Source organism: Oncorhynchus kisutch, linkage group LG8 (genome assembly GCF_002021735.2).
Source record: "Oncorhynchus kisutch isolate 150728-3 linkage group LG8, Okis_V2, whole genome shotgun sequence".
Classification (NCBI taxonomy): domain Eukaryota; kingdom Metazoa; phylum Chordata; class Actinopteri; order Salmoniformes; family Salmonidae; genus Oncorhynchus; species Oncorhynchus kisutch.
Window position 1 is genome coordinate 26,166,612 of NC_034181.2, and position 22,822 is coordinate 26,189,433.

Genomic DNA, 22,822 nt, shown 5'->3' on the forward strand with positions numbered 1-22,822 from the left:
CCGCAACTACAGAAAACATTTGGTTCAGGTTATTGCTGCCAAAGTAGGGTCAACCAGTTATTAACTATCTGACTATCCTACCGATCCTCGACTTCGGCGATGTCATCTACAAAATGGCTTCCAACACTCTACTCAGCAAACTGGATGCAGTCTATCACAGTGCCATCCGTTTTGTCACTAAAGCACCTTATACCACCCACCACTGCGACTTGTATGCTCTAGTCGGCTGGCCCTCGCTACATATTCGTCGCCAGACCCACTGGCTCCAGGTCATCTACAAGTCTATGCTAGGTAAAGCTCCGCCTTATCTCAGCTCACTGGTCACGATGGCAACACCCATCCGTAGCACGCGCTCCAGCAGGTGTATCTCACTGATCATCCCTAAAGCCAACACCTCATTTGGCCGCCTTTCGTTCCAGTACTCTGCTGCCTGTGACTGGAACGAATTGCAAAAATCGCTGAAGTTGGAGACTTTTATCTCCCTCACCAACTTCAAACATCAGCTATCTGAGCAGCTAACCGATCGCTGCAGCTGTACATAGTCTATTGGTAAATAGCCCACCCTTTTCACCTACCTCATCCCCATACTGTTTTTATTTATTTACTTTTCTGCTCTTCTGCACACCAATATCTCTACCTGTACATGACCATCTGTTCTTTTATCACTCCAGTGTTAATCTGCAAAATTGTAATTATTTGCCTACCTCCTCATGCCTTTTGCACACATTGTATATAGACCCCCCCCTTTGTTTTCTACTGTGTTATTGACTTGTTAATTGTTTACTCCATGTGTAACTCTTTGTTGTATGCTCACACTGCTATGCTTTATCTTGGCCAGGTCGCAGTTGCAAATGAGAACTTGTTCTCAACTAGACTACCTGGTTAAATAAAGGTGAAATAAAAAAAATAAAAAAAAATATTAAAACTTCTTCGGGCTAGGGGGCAGTATTTTCACGTTCGGATGAAAGCGTGCCCAGAGTAAACTGCCTGCTACTCAAGCCCAGAAGCTAGGATATGCATATTATTAGTAGATTTGGATAGAAAACACTCTGTTTCTAAAACTGTTTGAATGATGTCTGTGAGTATAACATAACTTATTTGGCAGGCGAAACACAGAGGACAAACCATTGAGGTCACCTTTCAATGAGAATCTAGAATTCTAAGGCAGTTGCTTGCCGTTCTTATCGCTTCCACTAGATGTCAACAGTCTTTAGAATTTGGTTGATGTTTTTCCTTTGTGTAATGAAGAAGTAGGGCTGTCCAGAACGAGGGTCGATTGAAGTGTACTGTTTGTTAGAGGTGCGTGACCTGAACACGCTCCACTTTGTTTTCCTCCGGTATTGATCACAGTTTATCCCGTCCTAAATTTGATTGATTATTTACGTTAAATACCTGAAGTTGTATTAGGAAAGTTGTTTGGACAAAGATTACAGGTAATTTATGAGATATTTTGTAGTCCTGTTGCGCGATTTGGAACCAGTGTTTTTCTGGATCAAATGTGCCAAATTGACATTTTGGCTATATAACGACGGAATTAATCGAACAAAAGGACCATTTGTGATGTTTATGGGACATATTGAAGTGTCAACAGAATAAGCTCGTCAAAGGTAAGGCATGAATTATATCTTTATTTCTGAGTTTCGTGTCGCGCCTGGCGGGTTGAAATATGATTGTTTGTTTGATGGGGTGCTATCCTCAGATAATAGTATGGTTTGCTTTCACTGTAAAGCCTTTTTGAAATCTGACATGTTGGCTGGATTCACAACAAGTGTAGATTTAATTTCGTGTATTGCATGTGTGATTTCATGAAGGTTTAATATTTATAGTAATTTGAAGTGTACTGTTTGTTAGAGGTGCGTGACCTGAACACGCACCTCTATTTATAGTCATTTGAATTTGGCGCTCTGCCATTTCACCGGATGTTGTCGTAACAGGTTTAAATCCAAGGGTTCACATACTTTCCCCGCGGCGTGTTCAATAAAGACATGAAAATGTGTAATTAGTTTAAGCAGACTGTTTGTCTATTGTTGTGACCTAGGTGAAGATCAAATTTAATGACCAATTTATGCAGAAATCCAGGTATTTCCAAAGGGTTCAAATACTTTTTCTTGCCACTGTATGTCTATAGCAAAACACACATATACCTACCCATAGACTTGTCCGATTTACAGGGTCTCTGTTGCCACAGGAAAATCCAGCTGGCCACAGGGGAATATCTCAGGAAATGTCAACAGGAGATGTACTATGGTATATGACCAGACACCTGTGTACATGCTCTGTTCTTTACTACTGAGTTACTTGTTTATTTCACACCTCCTCACCACCCAAGAGAAAGGGATGACTCAAGCTATAGCTGGACTCATCCTGGGCCCACTTTCTCGTTCTTGCTCTTTTTTCTCTATGATTCTCCCTCGGCCTCTCTCTCCCCCTTCCCTCTGTCTACTTTGACTGACATGCCCACCTGCATTGCTCGCTCTACATCTATCCCACCCATCTCCACCTCTTCTCCCCTACCTCTTAATGGTTCTGCTCTCTCCTCTCGGAAGTACATTTACTGATTACATTACAGGATTCTGAGCAGTGATTTTCCATGGAAATGCATAATGTTGACATGAACTATAATTAACCCTTAAATGTGCTATATGTGCTATAAGTGCTATGCAGGCGGGTAATGTGCTTAATGGTCAAAATATGAAAGAAAAGATTCTGACAGCAGAACTCTCTACTGATGACATCCTCTTCAAAGAGAGAGTTAATATAGAGCAGGAGGTTGGGAAGGAGACAGGCGCTGCATCTCAAGTCTCCTCTCCTCCTCGTTTGTGTGGGTGAAGAAGGTTCTAGTCCCTGAGTGCCAGTGATCACATGTAGCCGCGCTGTTTATACCACAGGCATAGCCTACTCACGCACAATATACACACACTGTCCCAGCCTCCAGCACCATCCACGGGCATTGGATATATCTGCCTGGGAGAACACACAGACATACCCACAGACAGAGGGAGTGTTTTCTTTTACAGTGGATTCCCAGCTCTCTCAGACAGAAGCAGAGCTGGAATGTAGACTGGTCAAAAACTCCAGTCTGTTAACTTCATTCCTGGGAGCTCAAGTAAACCAATGAGTGGATCGATTTAATGGATTGAATAAATTGATAACTGAAATCAATCGACTCCTCAGTGCAACAAATTATTGGGGGTACGACCGATTGATGGGCGAGTCCACCGTGGCTGACAGTCTGCATTGAACAGTCCACTGGTAAAATACTCAGCTGTCGCGCAGAGGAGCGGCGAAGAACAGTCAGTGAAGTCCAGAGACAGTCACTCGGACAAGGTAAGACGGTACTGGACCCACCTACGGACTAACTTACTGAAAGTAGGCATAGTTATAGACTCTCTGACTATTTCAGTTTATAGACAGGCATTTTGGTTTTTTTCACTGCAGGACTGGCCGCTGTAGTCTATGTACGCAGTATTTCTGTGAATTTTTACATTGGAAGTGGAAATAAAGTGACGAGGGTCTATTTAATTGAACATCACACACCGCATAACTACGGTATGTGATTTGGAGTCATTGATTGATTGGCAGTAAAACGTTTATATTTTTTCCCCGTTAACGTCAGAGCGTTCTTCTGTTTGGTCACCGGCTATTTCAAGTTAAAATTAGCTTTCTGGTCTTAATTTAAGGTTCGGTTTGGGCATAAGGTTAGCACTGTGGTTAAGGTTAAACCATTTCAGAAATAGGCGGGGTTTGGCCATAATTAAGACTTTGTGGCTTTTGTAGGCTAACTAGTGACGACCGCTATTTCAGACCCGTCAGCGGTTGAACTCTGACCGCACATGATAAAGACCGTAGATGGATACCAGGGCAGGATATGTTCGTCTGATCTGCCGATGTTCTGCTGAAAATGATCACTGGTAGGAAACGTTTAATTTCGTCCCTCATCCAGTGTTTTTTATCCGCAGCGCCGGCTACTGCCAGTTTCCACGGCTGTCATAGGCTAATTAAAGCCTATTAAAGGCTGTGTTGCGCCTCTGCATTTGCCAATCGATAGGTTCGATTCACACACAGAGAGAGAGAGTTGTTATTGTCTCTGGTGGAACTGCAACTGCTCGTGAAATTCGGCTCTAAAGCAAAGCTAGTGACCTGTGCCGTTTCTGTGTCTCGTTCTACCGTAGAGATTCACAGCGGTGTGGGCAGGTTATTTTGGCTACATGAAAAACCGAAACAGTAAAGCACCTAAATAACAACCATACACAGGCCTATAGTCTACCATATGTTGTAGTTTATTCAACGAAGCTCGCAAGAAATGTATGTAAGAGACTTTCTACTACACTGACAGACGCATGGTCAGTGTCATTCAACAGCTCTGCAGTTTCATGAGGCTATAGCATGTAACCCCACTCACGCTGCGTGCATGTATACCTGTTGTGCTTGAGTGTGTAGTGCCAGATGGAAGGAAATTCCTCACATGCACAAACTTTGAGCTTTTATTACACTGCCATGGCAACACAACCATACCACACATGGCAAGTTCCACAAATATATCTAATCTGCAATGGGGAAAATACTTATATTCATTAGGATACTCCCCTATTTACTCACATAGGTGTGGGTGTCTCACCAGAGAGCCAGGTGTGAGAGGTTGTTGCCAAGGGGAAGGACTACTATAAAACCCTGGGCATCCCTAACCCAGTAACCTTTCTCACACTCTCTTCTACCTCCAGAGAGTCAGGTGTGAGAAGTCGTTGCCATGGGGAAGGACTACTATAAGATGCTGGGTATTCCTAAGGGTTCTAACGAGGAGGAGATAAAGAAGGCATATCGCCGCATGGCGCTGAAGTTCCACCCAGACAAGAACACAGACGCTAATGCAGAGGATAAGTTTAAAGAGATCGCTGAGGCCTATGAAGTTCTGAGTGACCCCAAGAAGAGGGTCATCTACGACCAGCTAGGAGAGGAGGGTAAGAGAGAGAGGCTCACTATTCTGAGTGTGGTCGGTGTGATTTCTAAGTGTCATGAAGTCTTCTATCTTTCTCTGTGTGTGTGTCATTGTGTGAGAGCGAGAACACTGAGCAGACTCTTTTCCTTATTTATCTGTCCCCCCTACCTCACCCTTCTGCCTCTACTGTCTAACTGTTCTCTCCTGTCTGACCGGCTCTTTCTACAGTGTGTTTCCATCTCTCAGATAGGCCTGAATCCATGAGGAGGCAGAGATAAGAATGACAATGAGGTGGTGTGTGTGTTAAGCTGCGGGTAGTCTTATCAGTTTCGGTAGCAGCAAATCTTTTGCTAGACCACTGCCCCCCCCCCCCCCCCCCCCCCCCGATCCTATGGGAACTCTCGCCCACGTGGGTTCTCTCTGACTGCTGCTCATGGCTCCAGGGCCTCCGCTCCTCAAACTCCCTCCTAACTGTTGTAAAAAAAAAAAAAAACTCTACAATTCTACAGAGGAGGAATTAGGCTACATCTCCATCTGGGTGGGTGGGTGTGTGTGTGGTAAGTGTGTACTCACAGCCCTGTCTCTCTCCCTCTGTCAGGTCTGAAGGCGGGGGGCAGTAGTGGTCAGTCTGGGGTTCCTGGTGGGTCATACCACTACACCTTCCATGGGGACCCCCACGCCACCTTCGCATCCTTCTTTGGCGGCTCCAACCCCTTCGACATGTTCTTCGGACCGCACCGCAACCACCATAACCGCTCCAACGGCTTCCACTCCAAGGTCCACAACCACCACAATGATCATGACATGGAAACCGACTTGGATGAGGATGACCCCTTCGCCTCTTTCACACACTTCGGCTTCCCCGGGGGGGTCAACGGCTTCCCTGGCCATGGCGGGGGCAGGAGGAGGGGAGTGAAGTCAGAACGTCTGGCGGGTTCCAGGAGGCAGCAGGACCCCCCGGTGATCCATGAGCTGAAGGTGTCTCTGGAGGAGATCTTCCATGGTTGCACCAAGCGGATGAAGATCACCAGGAGGAGGCTGAACCCCGATGGCAGGAGCAGCCGGACGGAGGATAAGATCCTGAACATCGTGATAAAAAGGGGATGGAAGGAGGGCACCAAGATCACCTTCCCTAAGGAGGGGGACGAGACACCAGAGAACATTCCAGCAGACATCGCCTTTGTGCTCAAAGACAAAGGACATGCCCACTTTAGGAGGGACAGCTCCAATATCATCTACACCTGCAATATCAGTCTGAAGGAGGTAGGATCTGTCTGTTGCTCTGTCTGCCTGTCACTTTCTTTCTTGATTTCTCACACAGCCTATCTCCACAAATACCTTCACAGAAAACTGGCTGCCTGTGGCATTGCTTTGTCCAGGCTACAAAACACTTATTTTTTTCTCTCTGCCTCTTTCACTCTCCCTCTATCCACAAATACCTGACAGAACACTCACACAGAACTGGAGGCCTGTGGTATTACCCTGTTCAGACAATAGGACTCACTCTCTTTCTATCTACCTCTAGGTTTTCACAAGGGAACTGTGTGTGTGTGTTAGTATTATTTTAGTAAGTGAGGATGTTCTAATAAAGTGCATCAGAAGTCACATCTCTCTCTTTCCTACTCACTCTCTCTGACTCAGAGCCTCAGGCACCTCTAACAGCAGTACACTGGTGTTCATGTTTCTAACACTAGTTTTTGGGCAGTGCCGGGAGATGTCTGTGTGCAGTTACACATCGGTACTGCACCTAAAAGGAACTGTTCCTCTGAATACACTACCTAGCTCATCACATCCCTCCAGTCTCTGTGGATTGAGTTGAGCCCTGGCTGGGCAGACTGAGTGCTGTGCAGAATGTATCTCTGGCACTGCAGTGTGAGTGAGCATGGAGGAATGTGTTATCCCTGTGTGACAGGGCCACTCACACTCTACCCTGTCCTGCCTCATATGTCTTCCTTTATGATAGCTTTTTTTAATGAGCACAACAGTTGTTATAGTGCTAACTAAGTCATCTGCTGTTTAAACAGACAATAAAGCATTTATACACTTAGACAGCTCTTTCTCTTTTCTCTTTCATACATGCACACACAATCTACACAGAGAGAGAGCAGGATTGTGTAGTTAAGGTGGTACTCTGACAGACAGTTTATTTAATTAAAGCTCTCCATGTGTGCTCAGCTGTGACCAGCCTGTGAAATGAAACACTCTTTTATAGTTCCAATATAGCTGCCATTCATCTGCTGCCTATATTAATGGGCTGGCTAATAACAGATCCTCGAATGGCGCTTGTTGTGTACATTTTAGTTTACACAAGGTGCTCAATGGGCATGTTAACCAGTAGTCCTTACTTTCTGTCAAACAGTTATCTTAGTGTCACAAACTGCCATAAATATGTTTTAGTTATGAGAGTTAATGCATGCAGTAAAGAGGCAGTTCAGTTGGTGGAATGTGCAGTGTTAAATGACATAGTTGCTTTTTTCCGGAAATGCACAGATTTAGTATGTTAACTTCGATCCAGGGAAGGAAATAGACCGGAGGGAGGAAGGGGAGTTGTTGGAGGGAGAGCATATTAGTGAACTGGGTCATCTGAATTAGTATCCAAAGCAAATACAGCTTCCATTTCTACTGCCAGGGAGCTTTGCTTCCATCCAGCAGCTATGGGAGGTATGATTATAGAGTTCTGGCACTGGGCCTCTGTTAATTGGCTTCCTGGGTTTATACACTCTGTTAGCTGTGCTGGTTGGTTTTGGCCTTATGATAGCTTGGTTAGACCCTATGCTAGCTACGCTGGCTAGTTTCAGGGCTAGTTTCAGTCCCGATGTTCTACGTAGGCTTTTGGTCTAAAAATAACAGGCCCAAAGTTATCACATCTATAGAAGACAGGAATGTCAATGGGGGAGGTGTTGCTGTATTCAGACCTCTTGACATTTTCTACATTCTGTTACATTACAGCCTTATTATAAAAATTATTCAACTTTATTTTTTTTCTCGTCAACACTCATACCTGTGTTAACGAGAGAATCACTGACATGATGTCAGCTGGTCCTTTTGTGGCAGGGCTGAAATGCCATGGAAATGTTTTGGGGGGATTCAGTTCATTTGCATGGCAAAGAGGGACTTTGCAATTAATTTCAATTAATCTGATCACTCTACATAACATTCTGGAGTATATACAAATTGCCATCATGAAAACTGAGGCAGCAGACTTTGAAAATTCATATTTATGTCATTCTCAACTTTTGGCCACAACTGTATAGGCTAGGCCTACTATATATATTTCTAAACTTTCCTAATATTAAGCATGTTACTTCTCTTTATAATAGGGCTCCTGAGTGGCACATGGGTGTAAGGCACTGCATGTCAGTGCAGTGCCTTAAACAATAGGCCCAGTGTCATCTGGGTTTGTCCCCACAGGAAGCCGTCATTGTAAATAAGAATTTGTTCTTAAAACTTCTTGTAACTAGGGGGCAGTATTTTCATTTTTGGAAAAATAACGTTCCCAGAGTAAACGGGCTATTTTGTCAGGACAAGATGCTAGAATATGGATATAATTGACAGCTTAGGATAGAAAACACTCAAGTTTCCAAAACTGTAAAAATATTGTCTGTGAGTATAACAGAACTGATATTGCAGGCGAAAGCCTGAGAGAAATCCAATCCAGAAGTGACTCATGTTTTGAAAGCTCTGCGTTCCGATGCGTCCCTATTGAGCAGTGAATGGGCTATCAACCAGATTCTTTTTTTCTACGTATTCCCCAAGGTGTCTACAGCATTTTGACGTAGTTTCACGCATTTATGTTGAAGAATGAGCGTAAGCGACTATATTGCGTAAGTGGTCACCTGATGGCTCTGAGTGATTCTTGCGTAAAATACAGAGGTAGCCATTTTTCCCCTTGGTCCTACTGAAAAGCCAACTGTCCCAGTTGATATATTATCGAATAGATATTTGAAAAACACATTGAGGATTGATTATAAACAACGTTTGCCATGTTTCTGTCGATATTATGGAGCTAATTTGGAATATTTTTCGCATTTTCGTGACTGCAATTTCCGGCTGATTTCTCAGCCAAACCTGAAGAACAAACGGAGCTATTTCGCCTAAAAAAGGAACATTTGCTATCTAACTGGGAGTCTCGTGAGTGAAAACATCCGAAGCTCATCAAAGGTAAACTATTTAATTTGATTGCTTTTCTGATTTTCGTGACCAAGTTGCCTACTGCTAGCTGGACATAATGCTATGCTAGGCTATCGATAAACTTACATAAATGCTTGTCTTGCTTTGGCTGTAAAGCATATTTTCAAAATCTGAGATGACAGGGTGATTAACAAAAGGCTAAGCTGTGTTTCAATATATTTCACTTGTGATTTCATGAATGGGAATATTTTCTAGTAATATTTATGTCCGTTGCGTTATGCTAATTAGTGTCAGATGATGACAACGATCCCGGACACGGGATGGGTAGTTACAACAGATAAAATAAAAATATCAGGTTTCTTTAGACCTGTCTAAAATAAATAATGGATTTATTGTGATGGTGTAGGCTATATTATATGGATTTGAGACTTTTTCAAAAGTAGCTGTTCCAAAGATCTGCATTTGGCTTGTATGCTTTGCGTGGAAGCCAGCAGATGCTAAATGTGTTCGTTACCAAGCGTCTCTTCACGGGCCCCAAGTCCAGAACAGACTCTGGGAAACGCACAGTATTACATAGATAGAGCCATGACTACATGAACTCTCTTCCACATCAAGTACCGTAATTCAAGTGAGCTGAGCAGTAAAATCATGTTTTAAAAAAACTGATGAAACATCACAATGTTGACTGTGAAGAGACACACACATGCACTCCACCAGGCCCTCAGCGTCTGCTCTGGAGTGTGAAATCACGTGCCCTGCTGGTCAGGTATCCACCAAAAGCCCTGGTGTGCCCTAGAAAGCCCCCCCCCCCCCATTTTGGGGGATGCCTGTTTTGGGTTCTAAAATATTTTTTATTATGATCAAGTTTGATACCCACATTTAATTATTTTAAAGTTTGTTACAAATTGAGAATTAATTAAATAGTGATCCATTCTGACTACTACATTTGTCTTCACACAGGACCATGTGCTGATAATAACTAGGGCTGGCAGGCTACGAGGCGGCTCTCTTAGGATGAAAATGACTTCATTAACCATGATCCTTTGGCCACTTTCACAATTATCCCTAGTGATTTTATTTGGCCCCATTCAGCAATATGGCGCCCTTCAAAATTAAATACTTCCGGCTTTTTGCGCCATCGGGAGTTTTCCATAGGAATACATGGATGACATCAGCGCTATCACAATCTACTGTTTTTTCCATTTATGTTTTGTGGTTTTACTTCAGCACATATAACTCGTTAGCATGTAGGGCGCACCGATTGGTGTCAACTCGTTAGTCGGTATGTGTTACACATGTGCTGATTGCCATCTCGTCAGTGGGAAGGTGTTTCACTGGTGCTGGCCCAGTGCTCCAGTTGTCTTGATAGATGCAGAGGGTTAACACCATAAATTGGCGCTCCCTATTTTGATTTCTAGACAAACCGTCCTTTCCCTGATTTTGTTTTGCTTCCAGGCTTTAAGTTTGGTGTGTTTCTTTTGTTTGCCTTTTAGTGGGCGCTCAAGGTGGTTGTCTTTTAGGTCCCAGTTGTTGTTGCTATGCAACTTTCAGTGGACACCCCCATGAGTGTCTTTTAGAACCTCTTCCAAAACCCCACCTGCTAAGCTGCTAGCCATCAAGCTAACGAAGTTAGTCCCAGATGAGTTTTGCAATGGAGCCCTCCCTCTGTGTTGAAGTAAATGAATGGTTACAGCGCTGTGGGAGCTGTATCTACTGCGCTTTGCTTTGGGACAAACTGGATCACCCAGAGTTCCAATGTAGCAATTGTTTGCTTGCCGAGGATTATAGGCTTGAAATCGCTTCCTTGATCATGCAGGTTGCCAGCCTAGGTAAGAAACTGTGGAAAACGACGAGTTGAATGTTTACCTTTTCTACGCCGGTGGCTCCGCGCTTGTTGGATGCATCTTCGCCTTGTCGTTTATCGTTATCCGACTGGCCGGTGTTCGCCATCGGAGCCATTTCTTGCCTTTTCTCTCCCATCTGATAGCGGAGTCGAAGGAGGACAGCAAGAGGTGGCAATCAACGATGGATGGTCGCATGACACGTGCAGTGGAAGCCAAAGACAGCAGTCTCCCGCAAAGCAGGCTGTACTCCCAGGCTGTACTCCCAAAGAGAGGACCGGAGTGGATACAAACAACAAATAGTATCGCCGCCCTGGACATCAACTTTCCATCCCTGCTCTGAATCGAGTGGGGCTTCTCCATCTGTCGGAGGCCTGCACTGGGAGCTACGGGCTCAAGTTATCCTGCCTCTCGCCCATCCTTAAAGGGTTCTCTGACTCCTATGAAGTGCGAGTGTGCGGATTTCCTTGTCCTTCTCACTAGCCGTGATTTTGAGCAGATCCATGGTAAGAAATGTGACAGTTTCTGGTGCAAAAACAATGTCCTATCCCGGAGCTTGAGTAAATTACATTACTAAACTGCTTCTAAATGTACTACGTGGAAATATCCATGCTATCATAGTCCATGTACATTTTAATGACACTATGAAGGGCAGCTCTGAACAGTTGAAACTGGATTTTAAAGAGCTGATTGACTCTTTGCTAGACACTAATAAAATACCCATCGTATATGGCCCTCTGCCCTCTGAATCGTGGCATTGGACACTTTAGCAGGATGCTTTCTCTTCACAACTGGCTATGTGATTATTGCAGCTCAATGGGTGTAACTTTTGTTGACAAATGTAATACCTTTTGGAAACAAAACACGTTATATAAGGAGGATGGGATCCACCCAAATCATTTGGGTTCCGGGATCCTTTCACAGCAATAAGGCTGCGTTGAGACAATTACTATCAGAAGGCCTAGCTCAGTTAAACCCTACCATTGTGTCGTTGAGTTGTCATAATGCTTCAGCAAATGTACATTATACCAGGGGCTTTGGTAGGCAATGTAAGTAACCTAATTTATGTCCCTCCAACTGCAGCTATTGTATGTAGTTATCATGTGCCTACAGTATGAACCATATTTTTTTTTAAGTCAAAGTATTTGGTTTTTAATAGATTTAAGTATCAAAAGAAAAAGTATGAATCATTTAAAATACCTTATAATAAGCACACCAGATGGCACTATTTTCTTGTTTTAAGTGTATGGATAGCCAGGGGCAGGCCAACACTGACATCATTTACAAACAAAAGCTTTTGTCTTTAGTGAGTACGCCAGATCAGCGGAATTAGGGATGACCAGGCATGTTCTCTTAATAAGTGAGAAAATGGTCAAATTCACAGTCTTGCTAAGCGTTTTAAAATGTTTTGAGTAAAAAGTTCATTTTCTTTTGGAATGTAGTGAAGTAAAAGTTGTCAAAAATATGAATAGTAAAATAAATTACAGATACCCCCAAAAACGACTTAAGTAGTACTTTCAAGTATTTTTACATAAGTACTTTACACCACTGCTTCTCCATATGACTGTTCTGTATCTTTGTTACAGGAGCCAGTGGCCTTGCCCTGTAACTGCAGGGTTCAAGCCCTGCTCTCTCTCCGGCTGTTCTCTCTAAATCAGGACAGTTTGACATTCGGTGTCAGTGTGGAGAACAGGAAGGAAACACACACGACACCCCATCCACACTTAGCAGGCGATCGCTAACTCTAGCTGCAGAGCTTTAAGAGGAACTTGACTTCTGATATTACAGAGAGATATGCTCTATGCATTGGCTTAGACAACATATGCATGTGATAACAGTTTTTGGATGCCTTATATTGGGGTCGTGGGGGATGGTAAACACCAAATGGGGCAGCTGTGAAATGGGACTGACACCTGATTGGCCAACTTGTAAGTACTAAACTGGAACACGCAATTAAATAGTATCATGTTATTAAATTGGGACTGAAATTGTAGGCCTACTGCACTTAATCAGAGTTCGCACTTAGGAGTGGACTACATTATTTTGGTGCTCCCTTGTCTGAGCTGAGGCTTATATAATTAAACTGGCCTTGGGTTAGCTGTCTGTGTGCCTCCAGCATCATGGCAACCTGTCTAGGTTAGGGTTGGAGTTAGTATGGTGTGCTGCCTGCTCTGGGTAGCAGTTGCTGGTCTAGGATCAGTTTAATGTTACTCTTACTCAATTTTAAGCTTGACAATTAGGGTGCAAAACATACCTTATATCAGTGGCTATGGGACACTTCATCCTACTACTTTGGGTGCTCAGGTTTCATTCCTCGAACCCATTCTATTTCTCACTGCTCTCCCTGCATTCAATAGGCACTGTGATAAGGAGAAGAGACTGTGTCCCAGCCCCTCTGACAAACCATCCAACTATTTATGACCTCAGCTGATTCCTGTCTTCATTAGCTCTCAAAATGAGACTACTCTCTAAAATTAGCCTCCTGTGCACTCTATAACCTACCAACCCTATACAGGAACCACACACCTGGAAAGACTGGGAAACTTGTTTTAGTGTCAGAGAGGGAGTGATCCATTGTAGCTGATGTCATTCTGTTTCAGTCGGAGTGCCTCAGTGCCAAATCATTCTAATGTTTTCCAGCTGAACCTGTGTTCTAGACTGCTGAACTAGAACATATACTAGTGTTCTACGTCCATAGCTCCTGAAACACATTATCACCTATCCTTAATCACTGAATTAACTAACAGTGAATTACTTTGTTTTTCATATCAGGTGTGAATAGAACATATGTACAACACCTTGATTTCCCAGAGGAACGGATTGAAGAACACTGTTGTAACGAACCAGTCATATAGTGAACATGTTTGAGTCGTATGATACAATAGTAAACCCTCTCATATCCCCCTCCCCCAGGCGCTGTGTGGCTGTACGGTGAACATTCCCACCCTAGATAACCGCGTCATCCCGCTACCCTGCCATGATGTCATAAAGCCAGGGACAGTAAAGAGGCTGAGGGGGGAGGGCCTGCCTCTCCCTAAGAGCCCCACCCAGCGCGGCGATCTCATAGTGGAGTTCACGGTTCGCTTCCCAGACAGGATCCCTCCCCAGTCCAGAGAGATCATCAGACAACACCTGCCCCAGTCTTAGGACAACACCTCGCCCACGGACAATTATATTTTGAAGGGAAAGTTGTATTTATTTTCTAGGAATGACTGAAGTGCCAAGAGGAACTGCAGTGTAAGGTTTTTTTTTTTATCTTTCTGCCCAAGCACACACACGGACATGGCGGAGTGATACGGAGGAATGGCTCGGCTCAGCGCAGCTTTGGCTTTTACCAGAACTTTTCTTAATGCTCTTTTTTTTCCTACAGATTTATCAAGGGTTTTATACATCCCCCTGCCTTTCCTCCTCTTCTTATGGATGGGATGACAGGAACACTTTATTTGAAAGAGAGAAGATTGTCTAGGATTTTCCAGAGGAAAGTTGAAAGTGGATTATTTTGTTTATCTACACCCAACCAGCAGCTTCAGTCTGTGCTCCCCTATTTTACCCCAATAATCTGTTTCAAATGTTTAATAAAGCATCATGTGTGAACTGTAGGTTATCTGCTGGACAAGGCCACTGCTACGACAGCAGCTACTACCCCCACCTCCTCCCAGTGCCTAACCAGTAACATAGTTTGGCAAGCATGTCTTCAGATTTGGATTTGTTTGTTATAATTGCTTGTTGGTTTTAACATGGTGTACAGTTTGTTGTATCTATGTCTGGTCCAGACCATCTGACTGGCTGAGACCCCCAGCAGCCCAGCTGTGTGTAATCCACTATGGGTCATCATATTGTTACCTCAGGACGTTCATCTATAGGTGCTTTGCTCCCTGTGGTGTCTGTCTGAGGGAATGTCTGAGTCTTTAATAACTGCCTTTAAGCTCTCCACGACTCACTGAGGGACTGGTAAGTGCCTTAACCTGAAGACACAGACACGGCTCCCCCATTCCTACAGAAACCCTATGGACCTGTCAAGTACCAGGATTCATACTCAATGTGAATAACTATTGTAATGGCTGCTGGTGTCCACAGGATGAACAGAGAATATGATCATTTCTATGAACCTTTATAATAGGTTTTGTAAATGACTGTTCTGCTGTGGATGTCTGTGGGTCGTATACTGGGAGTGGCACTGTTTGCAGTGCTTAATAAGGTCATGGGGTGAAATACATTCTGGTTTTGGGTGCAGAAATGCTGCAATATTTTAAAGGTGAAATGAGGTGCTGCTACTCAGTACCAGTGTGTTTCAGCGCTGTGCTGAGGGACCTATCAGTCTGGCACGTAACATGATACATCTATTCAGGACTATCAAATGGAGACCCTGTCCACTTTTTGCCAGCTGTGATATGTGGACATTGAAGGAATCTGTCAGGACAGGTTGATACTGTAGTGGTTGTTCCCTGCCTATAGGTAATGCCAAAAGATACAGAATGGCAAACATCTGAGGAATTCCATCTTGATCTAATAATGAAGCCTGTCAATCAGAGAAGCTGCAGGGTCTCTGGGCTAAAGTAGGAAGTGAGCATTGGCATGGTGCTGTGAATGTGGTTTTTCCACAACTTCTGTACTTTTGACAAAGTTTTATGTAAATTGAATGTTATGATGACAACCAATAAACCAAATACTGAGCAGTGTATTGGCCCTGTGTGTTTATGTGTAGCCTAACCCCACTCTTCTGCTTTCACCTATCCATCCCTCCTGGCTCTGGTTACTTCAAGGACTGAAGGGAGGGATGACCAAATGCTTTCTTTATTTGTCCAATGATCTCACAGATTAGATATGCATACATCGGAACACCGGATCAGTTGGAGTGGGACAATATCAAGGATTAGTAGCAAATAAATTTTTACGCTAATATTGAATTCTGGATAATTACAGTTGAAGTCGAAAGTTTACATACTCAGGTTGGAGTCATTAACTCGTTTTTCAACCACTCAAACTATAGTTTTGGCAAGTCGGTGAGGCCATCTACTTTGTGTATGACAAGTTATTTTTCCAACAATTGTTTACAGACAGATTAATTCACAATTCCAGTGGGTCAGAAGTTTACATACACTAAGCCTTTAAACAGCTTGGAAAATTCCAGAAAATGTCATGGCTTTAGAAGCTTCTGATAGGCTAATTGACATCATTTGAGCCAATTGGAGGTGTACCTGTGGATGTATTTCAAGGCCTAGCTTCAAACTCAGTGCCTCTTTGCTTGACATCATGGGAAAATCAAGATAAATCAGCCAAGACCTCCCCCAAAAAATGTAGACCTCCACAAGTCTGGTTCATCCTTGGGAGCAATTTCCAAATGCCTGAAGGTACCACGTTCATCTGTATAAAGACCATGGGACCACGCAGCCGCCATACCGCTCAGGAAGGAGACTCGTTCTGTCTCCTAGAGATGAAAGTACTTTGGCATGAAAAGTGCAAATCAATCCCAAAACAGCAAAGGACCTTGTGAAGATGCTGGAGGAAACGGGTACAAAAGTATTTAGATCCACAGTAAAAACGAGTCCTATATCGTTCAGCAAGGAAGAAGCCACTGCTCCAAAACCGGCATAAAAAAGCCAGACTACGGTTTGCAACTGCACAGGGCGACAAATATTGTACTTTTGGAGAAATGTCCTCTGGTCTGATGAAACAAAAATAGAACTGTTTGGCCATAATGACCATCGTTATGTTTGGAGAAAAAAGGTGGAGGCTTGCAAGCAGAACACCATCCCAACCGTGAAGCACGGGGGTGGCAGCATCATGTTGTGGGGGTGCTTTGCTACAGGAGGGACTGGTGCACTTCACAAAATATATGGCATCATGAGGAAGGAAAATTGTGGATATATTGAAGCATCTCAAGACATCATGTTAAAGCTTGGTCGCAAATGGGTCTTCCAAATGGACAATGACCACAAACATACTTCCAAAGTTGTGGCAAAATGGCTTAAGGACAACAAAGTCAAGGAATTGGAGTGGCCATCACAAAGCCCTGACCTCAATCCTATAGAACATTTGTGGGCAGAACTGAAAAAGCATGTGTGAGCAAGGAGGCCTACAAACCTGACTCAGTTACACCAGCTCTGTCAGGAGGAATGGGCCAACATTCACCCAACTTATTGCGGGAAGCTTGTGGAAGGCTACCCAAAACATTTGACCCAAGTTAAACAATTTAAAGGCAATGCTACCAAATACTAATTGAGTGTATGTAAACTTCTGACCCACAGGGAATGTGATGAAAGAAATAAAAGCTGAAATAAATCATTCTCTCTACTATTATTCTGACATTTCACATTCATAAAATGAAGTGGTGATCCTAACTGACCTAAGACAGGGAATTTTTACGAGGATTAAATGTCAGGAATTGTCAAGAACTGAGTTGAAATGTATTTGGCGAAGGTGTATGTAAACGTCCGACTTCAACTGTACGTTGAATCTCACGAAGGGAACAGGAATTGCAGTACAGATGATTGTTCTGTAATCAAATTTAGAGACTAGTGTAACAGTATAACGTCCCCTCGCCCATACCCGGGCGCGAGTCACCCAAGAAGCATCGTTACCCATCGCTCCACAAAAGCCCTTGCAGAGCAAGGGGAACCACTACTTCAAGGTCTCAGAGCAAGTGACGTCACCGATTGAAACGCTATTTAGCGCGCACCACCGCTAACTAGCTAGCCATTTCACATCCGTTACACCAGGCTTAGTAATTCCAGTCAAGAGTTGTGTAGAAATGAAACAAGTAGATCTGTGTCTAGATGTGGGGTCAGTAGATCTGTGATTTGTATTTATTATGGATCCCCATTAGCTGTTGCCAAAGCAGCTACTCTGGGGTCCAGTAAAATTAAGGCAATTTATACCATTTTAAAACATTACAATACATTCACAGATTTCACAACACACTGTATGCCCTCAGGCCCCTACTCCACCACTACCACATCTCTACATTACTAAATCCATGTGTATGTATAGTGCGTATGTTATCGTATGCGTGTGTCTGTGCCAATGTTTGTGTTGCTTCACAGTCCCCACTGTTCCATAAGGTGTTTTTTTAAATCTAATTTTACTGCTTGCGTCAGTTACTTGATGTGGTATAGAGTTCCATGTAGTACTGTGTGCCTCCCATAGTCTGTTCAGGACTTGGGGACTGTGAAGACACCTCTTGTGGCATGTCTTGTGGGGTATGCATGGGTGTCGGAGCTGTGTGCCAGTAGTTTAGACAGACACCTCGGCGCATTCAACATGTCAATACCTCTCATAAATAATGTTGAGATGTGGGGTCGGTTGATCTGTCTCTAGATGTGGGGCCGGTAGATCTGTGTCTAGATGTGGGGTCGGTAGACCTGTGTCTAGATGTGGGGTCGGTAGACCTGTGTCTAGATGTGAGGTCGGTAGACCTGTCTCTAGATGTGAGGTCGGTAGACCTGTCTCTAGATGTGAGGTCGGTAGACCTGTCTCTAGATGTGAGGTCGGTAGACCTGTCTCTAGATGTGAGGTCGGTAGACCTGTCTCTAGATGTGAGGTCGGTAGACCTGTCTCTAGATGTGAGGTCGGTAGACCTGTCTCTAGATGTGAGGTCGGTAGACCTGTCTCTAGATGTGAGGTCGGTAGACCTGTCTCTAGATGTGAGGTCGGCAGACCTGTCTCTAGATGTGGGGCTGGTAGATCGGTCTCTAGATGTGGGGTCGGTAGATCTGTGTCTAGATGTGGGGTCGGTAGATCTGTGTCTAGATGTGGGGTCGGTAGATCTGTGTCTAGATGTGAGGTCGGTAGACCTGTCTCTAGATGTGAGGTCGGTAGACCTGTCTCTAGATGTGAGGTCGGTAGACCTGTCTCTAGATGTGAGGTCGGTAGACCTGTCTCTAGATGTGAGGTCGGTAGACCTGTCTCTAGATGTGAGGTCGGTAGACCTGTCTCTAGATGTGAGGTCGGTAGACCTGTCTCTAGATGTGGGGCTGGTAGATCGGTCTCTAGATGTGGGGTCGGTAGATCTGTCTCTAGATGTGGGGTCGGTAGATCTGTGTCTAGATGTGGGGTCGGTAGATCTGTGTCTAGATGTGAGGTCGGTAGACCTGTCTCTAGATGTGAGGTCGGTAGACCTGTCTCTAGATGTGAGGTCGGTAGACCTGTCTCTAGATGTGAGGTCGGTAGACCTGTCTCTAGATGTGAGGTCGGTAGACCTGTCTCTAGATGTGAGGTCGGTAGACCTGTCTCTAGATGTGAGGTCGGTAGACCTGTCTCTAGATGTGGGGCTGGTAGATCGGTCTCTAGATGTGGGGTCGGTAGATCTGTCTCTAGATGTGGGGTCGGTAGACCTGTCTCTAGATGTGGGGTCAGTAGACCTGTCTCGTCGTAGGGTCAGTTTATCTGTGTCTAGATGTGGGGTTAGTTGATCTGTGTCTAGATGTGGGGTCAGTGGATCTGTGTCTAGATGTGTGGTCAGTACGGCTCATTGAAGGGGAAATGGGGGTGCTCTGCGTCCCTCCACACTCTCTTTCCGTCCCTCTGTGAAGAGAACACACAGTTCCATTCTGTACCACTGGAAAACCCCATGTCTCAACTGAAACTCAGCTAAATTTGGCTGCATCTCAGTAGTCTCATATGGCATCCTCATCTACTCTCCTTCACCTGTCTAGTTGTGACCAGGGGAGGAGGCCGTATAAGACTATTGACATGTACCCTGAGGTCTTATCTGAGACAATCGGAACTTACCTCCACTGATGGGACGATGTACCTCTCGTTTCTGCTGAATGACTCCATCTGCTTCATGTCTTCATCCGACAGAGAGAAGTCAAACACCTGTCAATCAGACACAAACACCCAATCTAGAAAACAATCACAGTAGCTGCACAGAATTGTAACCCGTAGCTTCCTAGACTCAGCCGGCCCTGGATCTCGCAAAAAGTCGCATTTTGGGGAAGAGGTTAGAAGTTTCCAAACTGGTCAAAAATCATGCAGGTCAATTGGTATTCATTCCACTAGATGGCACTGTCCTCACCTGTATGTTCTGCTGGATCCTGGAGGGGGTGACACTTTTGGGGATGCAGACTACCCCTCTCTGTACCTGCCACCTGGAGACACAGACAGACACACACCTGAGAATAGCTCATTACACTGTGGCTAGTTACACGGAGATGTTTGTGTGTTACAGTGTACTGTGTTACCTGAGTATGACCTGAGCAGGGGTCATGCTGTGGCGGAGGGCGATAGCCCCCAGTCCAGGGTCCTGCAGCAGGCAGGGTTCATCAGGCGAGGCCCAGGGCCTGTCACCGCTACCCAGGGGGCTGTAGGCCGTCACACATACACCTACCGACCTGGAACATACGCAAACTATTACACACACACACCTACAACCGTGGAATACACACACACAGTTACACAAACCTACAGACATATACAGGGGCACACACACCACTACACACTAACTTACACACACACAAACGTACCTGCAGTGACTCAGCAACTCAGCCTGGGACAGGTATGGGTGACACTCCACCTACAAAGACAAACCAACACACACATAGTCAGAGAATATTACACAGACATACTGTACACACACAGTCCCATACCTGGTTGACTACAGGCTTGTGTTTGGCGATGCTGATGATATCGTCTGTCTGTCTGGCGTTGAAGTTGGACAGACCGATGGCTCGGACCAGCCCCTTATCAACCAGGCTCTCCATGGCAACCCAGGTTTCCTGGTAGTGTATGTCATCGTAACACACACTCCCATCGGCCCGCTTTGGCATCAGCTCTGTCCCACGCCTGGAGAACACACAGGCAGCTCAGAGGACCATAACATGTCTGGGACGGGTTTCTAGTACAAGTGTGTTCGTTGAGATGTGCAGTCATATTGATGTGCGAGTAGGGGTGTGTGTGTTGCTCACTGGAAGGCCATGGGCCAATGCATGAGGTAGAGGTCCAGGTAGTTCAGTCCCAGGTGTATTAGACTCTTCCTACAGGCTGTCTCTACATCGTCAGGGTGATGCTGGGTGTTCCACAGCTTAGAGGTCAGAAATACAGCCTCACGACGCAGGGCCTGGGGGCCAAAACAGGGGATCAACACACACACATACATGCACAGCTTTCCAGAAGGGTTTTCCTAATGCTCTGATCAAAAAGTGTGTGTGGCTCACCTTTCCTGGTCCCAGCCTCAGAGCCAGTGCCTCCCCGACCTCCTGCTCATTACTGTACGCAGCAGCACAATCAATGTGTCTGTAGCCACAGTCTAGAGCTGTCAGCACCGCCTGCTTAACCTACAGTGACACAGATAGTCAACACACACGTTAAGGTTTAGGTTATCTGTGTGGATGTTAGTTTTTTGAATGAGAATTAATAGCATTTTGACCTGTCCAGGGGCACTCTTCCAGGTGCCCAGCCCCACCAGGGGAATCTTATGCCCTGACGACAGGGTCACGCAAGAACTCATGGTTCAGTCAAGAGGTTCTGAAAGGCAGGCAAACTGGCAGACAGGCACACAGAAACACACATCATAAATGTTATATGAGGTAGCAACATGGTGTCCAGCTCTAGAGGCTAAACCATCGCTATAGATCTCTGAGTATGACCCAGTTGACCTGGTGTCAGTTGCAAATCACCATGACTAAGTCTTAATGCTGTGTTACTGATTATCACTCATGTTTGAATTCATTAACTCAGCACAGGGGACTCAGATGTGTGACATATGAGATAATATACCCAAAATATTCATACAACAGTTAAAACAGGCAAATCCTCTCTTTTCTCTCACAGTCTCTTTCAAACATTTTCAACTCTTTCTGAACCTTTCATAACATAACTCTATAAGAACCTAGTTTCTATACCTAAATAGCTGATCCAACTATATGACAGTCACAGGCTGGCTTTATGGGAACACATTACTGATTAACATCATAATCCTCTATGTCACGTGATACAGTATTGTATTAAAGTATAGTACAATGCCTAACATAGGTTGAGTGGTCTGAGGTCATTCTAATCAAATCAGAATCCCCCCATCTGCTACTTCTTTCAGCTTCACAGTTTAAATGTAGTTTGTTCCAGTAGGTTAGTACAGTCTGTAACCGTGTCCACCATTGCCTGAACCACAATGTGAGCAAATAGTGATGTAAGATAGAACTGAGATGAGATACACAATAGTACATCTGAGTCACACTAACACCCTGGTGCCGTCCCCCCAGTGGAAATGGAGAAGGTTCTCTAACGTGAGAAGTTATGTCCATGTGTATCATGCTAGAGTAAGAATATGTGAGGAGTGATAGTTCTTACCGATCAGAAGTCTGTGTGTCAGAATGTGTGTGATGCTCAGTAGTCAGACTGGTTTTAAACAGACAGAGGTCAAAGTCTGGATCTGTTTATCTGTAACCCAAACAGTTGGGAAACTTCTAAAACGAACTATAGTGATCCACAGAGGACCAACAGGCAATGAACAGCCCACATATAAATAACCCATTTTCAGTCTCAGAATAACACACTCATGGTCTCATGAATTAGAACAATGACACTCAACATCATGTGTCAAAACAAGAAAATAGCCAACCTTAAAAGGTCCAGTGCAGTCAAAAACATGATTTGTCTGTTTTATGTACATTTCCACTCTGAGGTTGAAATAATACTGTGAAATTGAGCCTTTTCATAATTTTCCCTTTTAGTGAGAGAGCCGTTTGAAAAGACCACTTGAAATCTCAGCCTGTTTTTGTGAGATTTTGGCCTTCCATGGTGACATCACCATGCAGTTAATTAGTTATTAGTAGGAACTCTGAAATTTCCAACTTGCTAACTGGTTGTAGTTATTGTACACGTCGTGTTCAACCAATTAGCAAGTCGGACATTTTCAAGTTTCGACTAGCGCGTGAACACAGCAATAATGGACTAATAAGAAGGTTCCAAACCTCTG

General features: G+C 44.4%; 2 protein-coding genes across 6 annotated transcripts; one reads left to right on the top strand and one right to left on the bottom strand.

The window, feature by feature from the left end:
• Positions 1–2,943: 2,943 nt before the first annotated feature.
• LOC109895996 (dnaJ homolog subfamily B member 5-like) lies at positions 2,944–15,587 on the top strand. Of its 3 annotated transcripts, none has more exons than XM_020490158.2 (4): positions 2,944–3,327; positions 4,722–4,958; positions 5,535–6,199; positions 13,822–15,587. In XM_020490158.2, exons 2-4 carry the CDS (start codon positions 4,748–4,750, stop codon positions 14,053–14,055), a joined length of 1,110 nt encoding a protein of 369 aa, XP_020345747.1. In that variant the 5' UTR covers positions 2,944–3,327; positions 4,722–4,747; the 3' UTR covers positions 14,056–15,587. The 3 variants fall into 3 exon arrangements, with proteins under 3 accessions (XP_020345747.1, XP_031685806.1, XP_031685805.1); XM_031829946.1 differs by lacking the exons at positions 2,944–3,327; positions 13,822–15,587 and adding exons at positions 3,590–3,911; positions 6,642–6,983; XM_031829945.1 differs by lacking the exon at positions 2,944–3,327 and adding an exon at positions 3,593–3,911.
• A 2,092-nt stretch (positions 15,588–17,679) lies between these two features.
• Positions 17,680–22,276, bottom strand: akr1a1a (aldo-keto reductase family 1, member A1a (aldehyde reductase)). 3 transcript variants are annotated; one of them, XR_004210764.1, is made up of 11 exons: positions 22,195–22,276; positions 21,275–21,388; positions 21,063–21,182; positions 20,814–20,965; positions 20,496–20,691; positions 20,373–20,422; positions 20,091–20,240; positions 19,925–19,997; positions 19,639–19,725; positions 19,026–19,431; positions 17,680–18,863 (listed from the first exon to the last, which is right to left on the bottom strand). XR_004210764.1 is itself a non-coding variant. In XM_031829948.1 (10 exons), the coding sequence occupies exons 2-10, from the start codon at positions 21,353–21,355 to the stop codon at positions 19,366–19,368; spliced, it is 975 nt and encodes a 324-aa protein (XP_031685808.1). In that variant the 5' UTR covers positions 21,356–21,388; positions 22,195–22,276; the 3' UTR covers positions 17,680–19,365. The 3 variants fall into 3 exon arrangements, 1 of the variants encoding a protein (XP_031685808.1); XR_004210765.1 differs by having other exon boundaries at positions 18,441–18,539; positions 19,161–19,431; XM_031829948.1 differs by having other exon boundaries at positions 17,680–19,431.
• Positions 22,277–22,822: the final 546 nt, after the last annotated feature.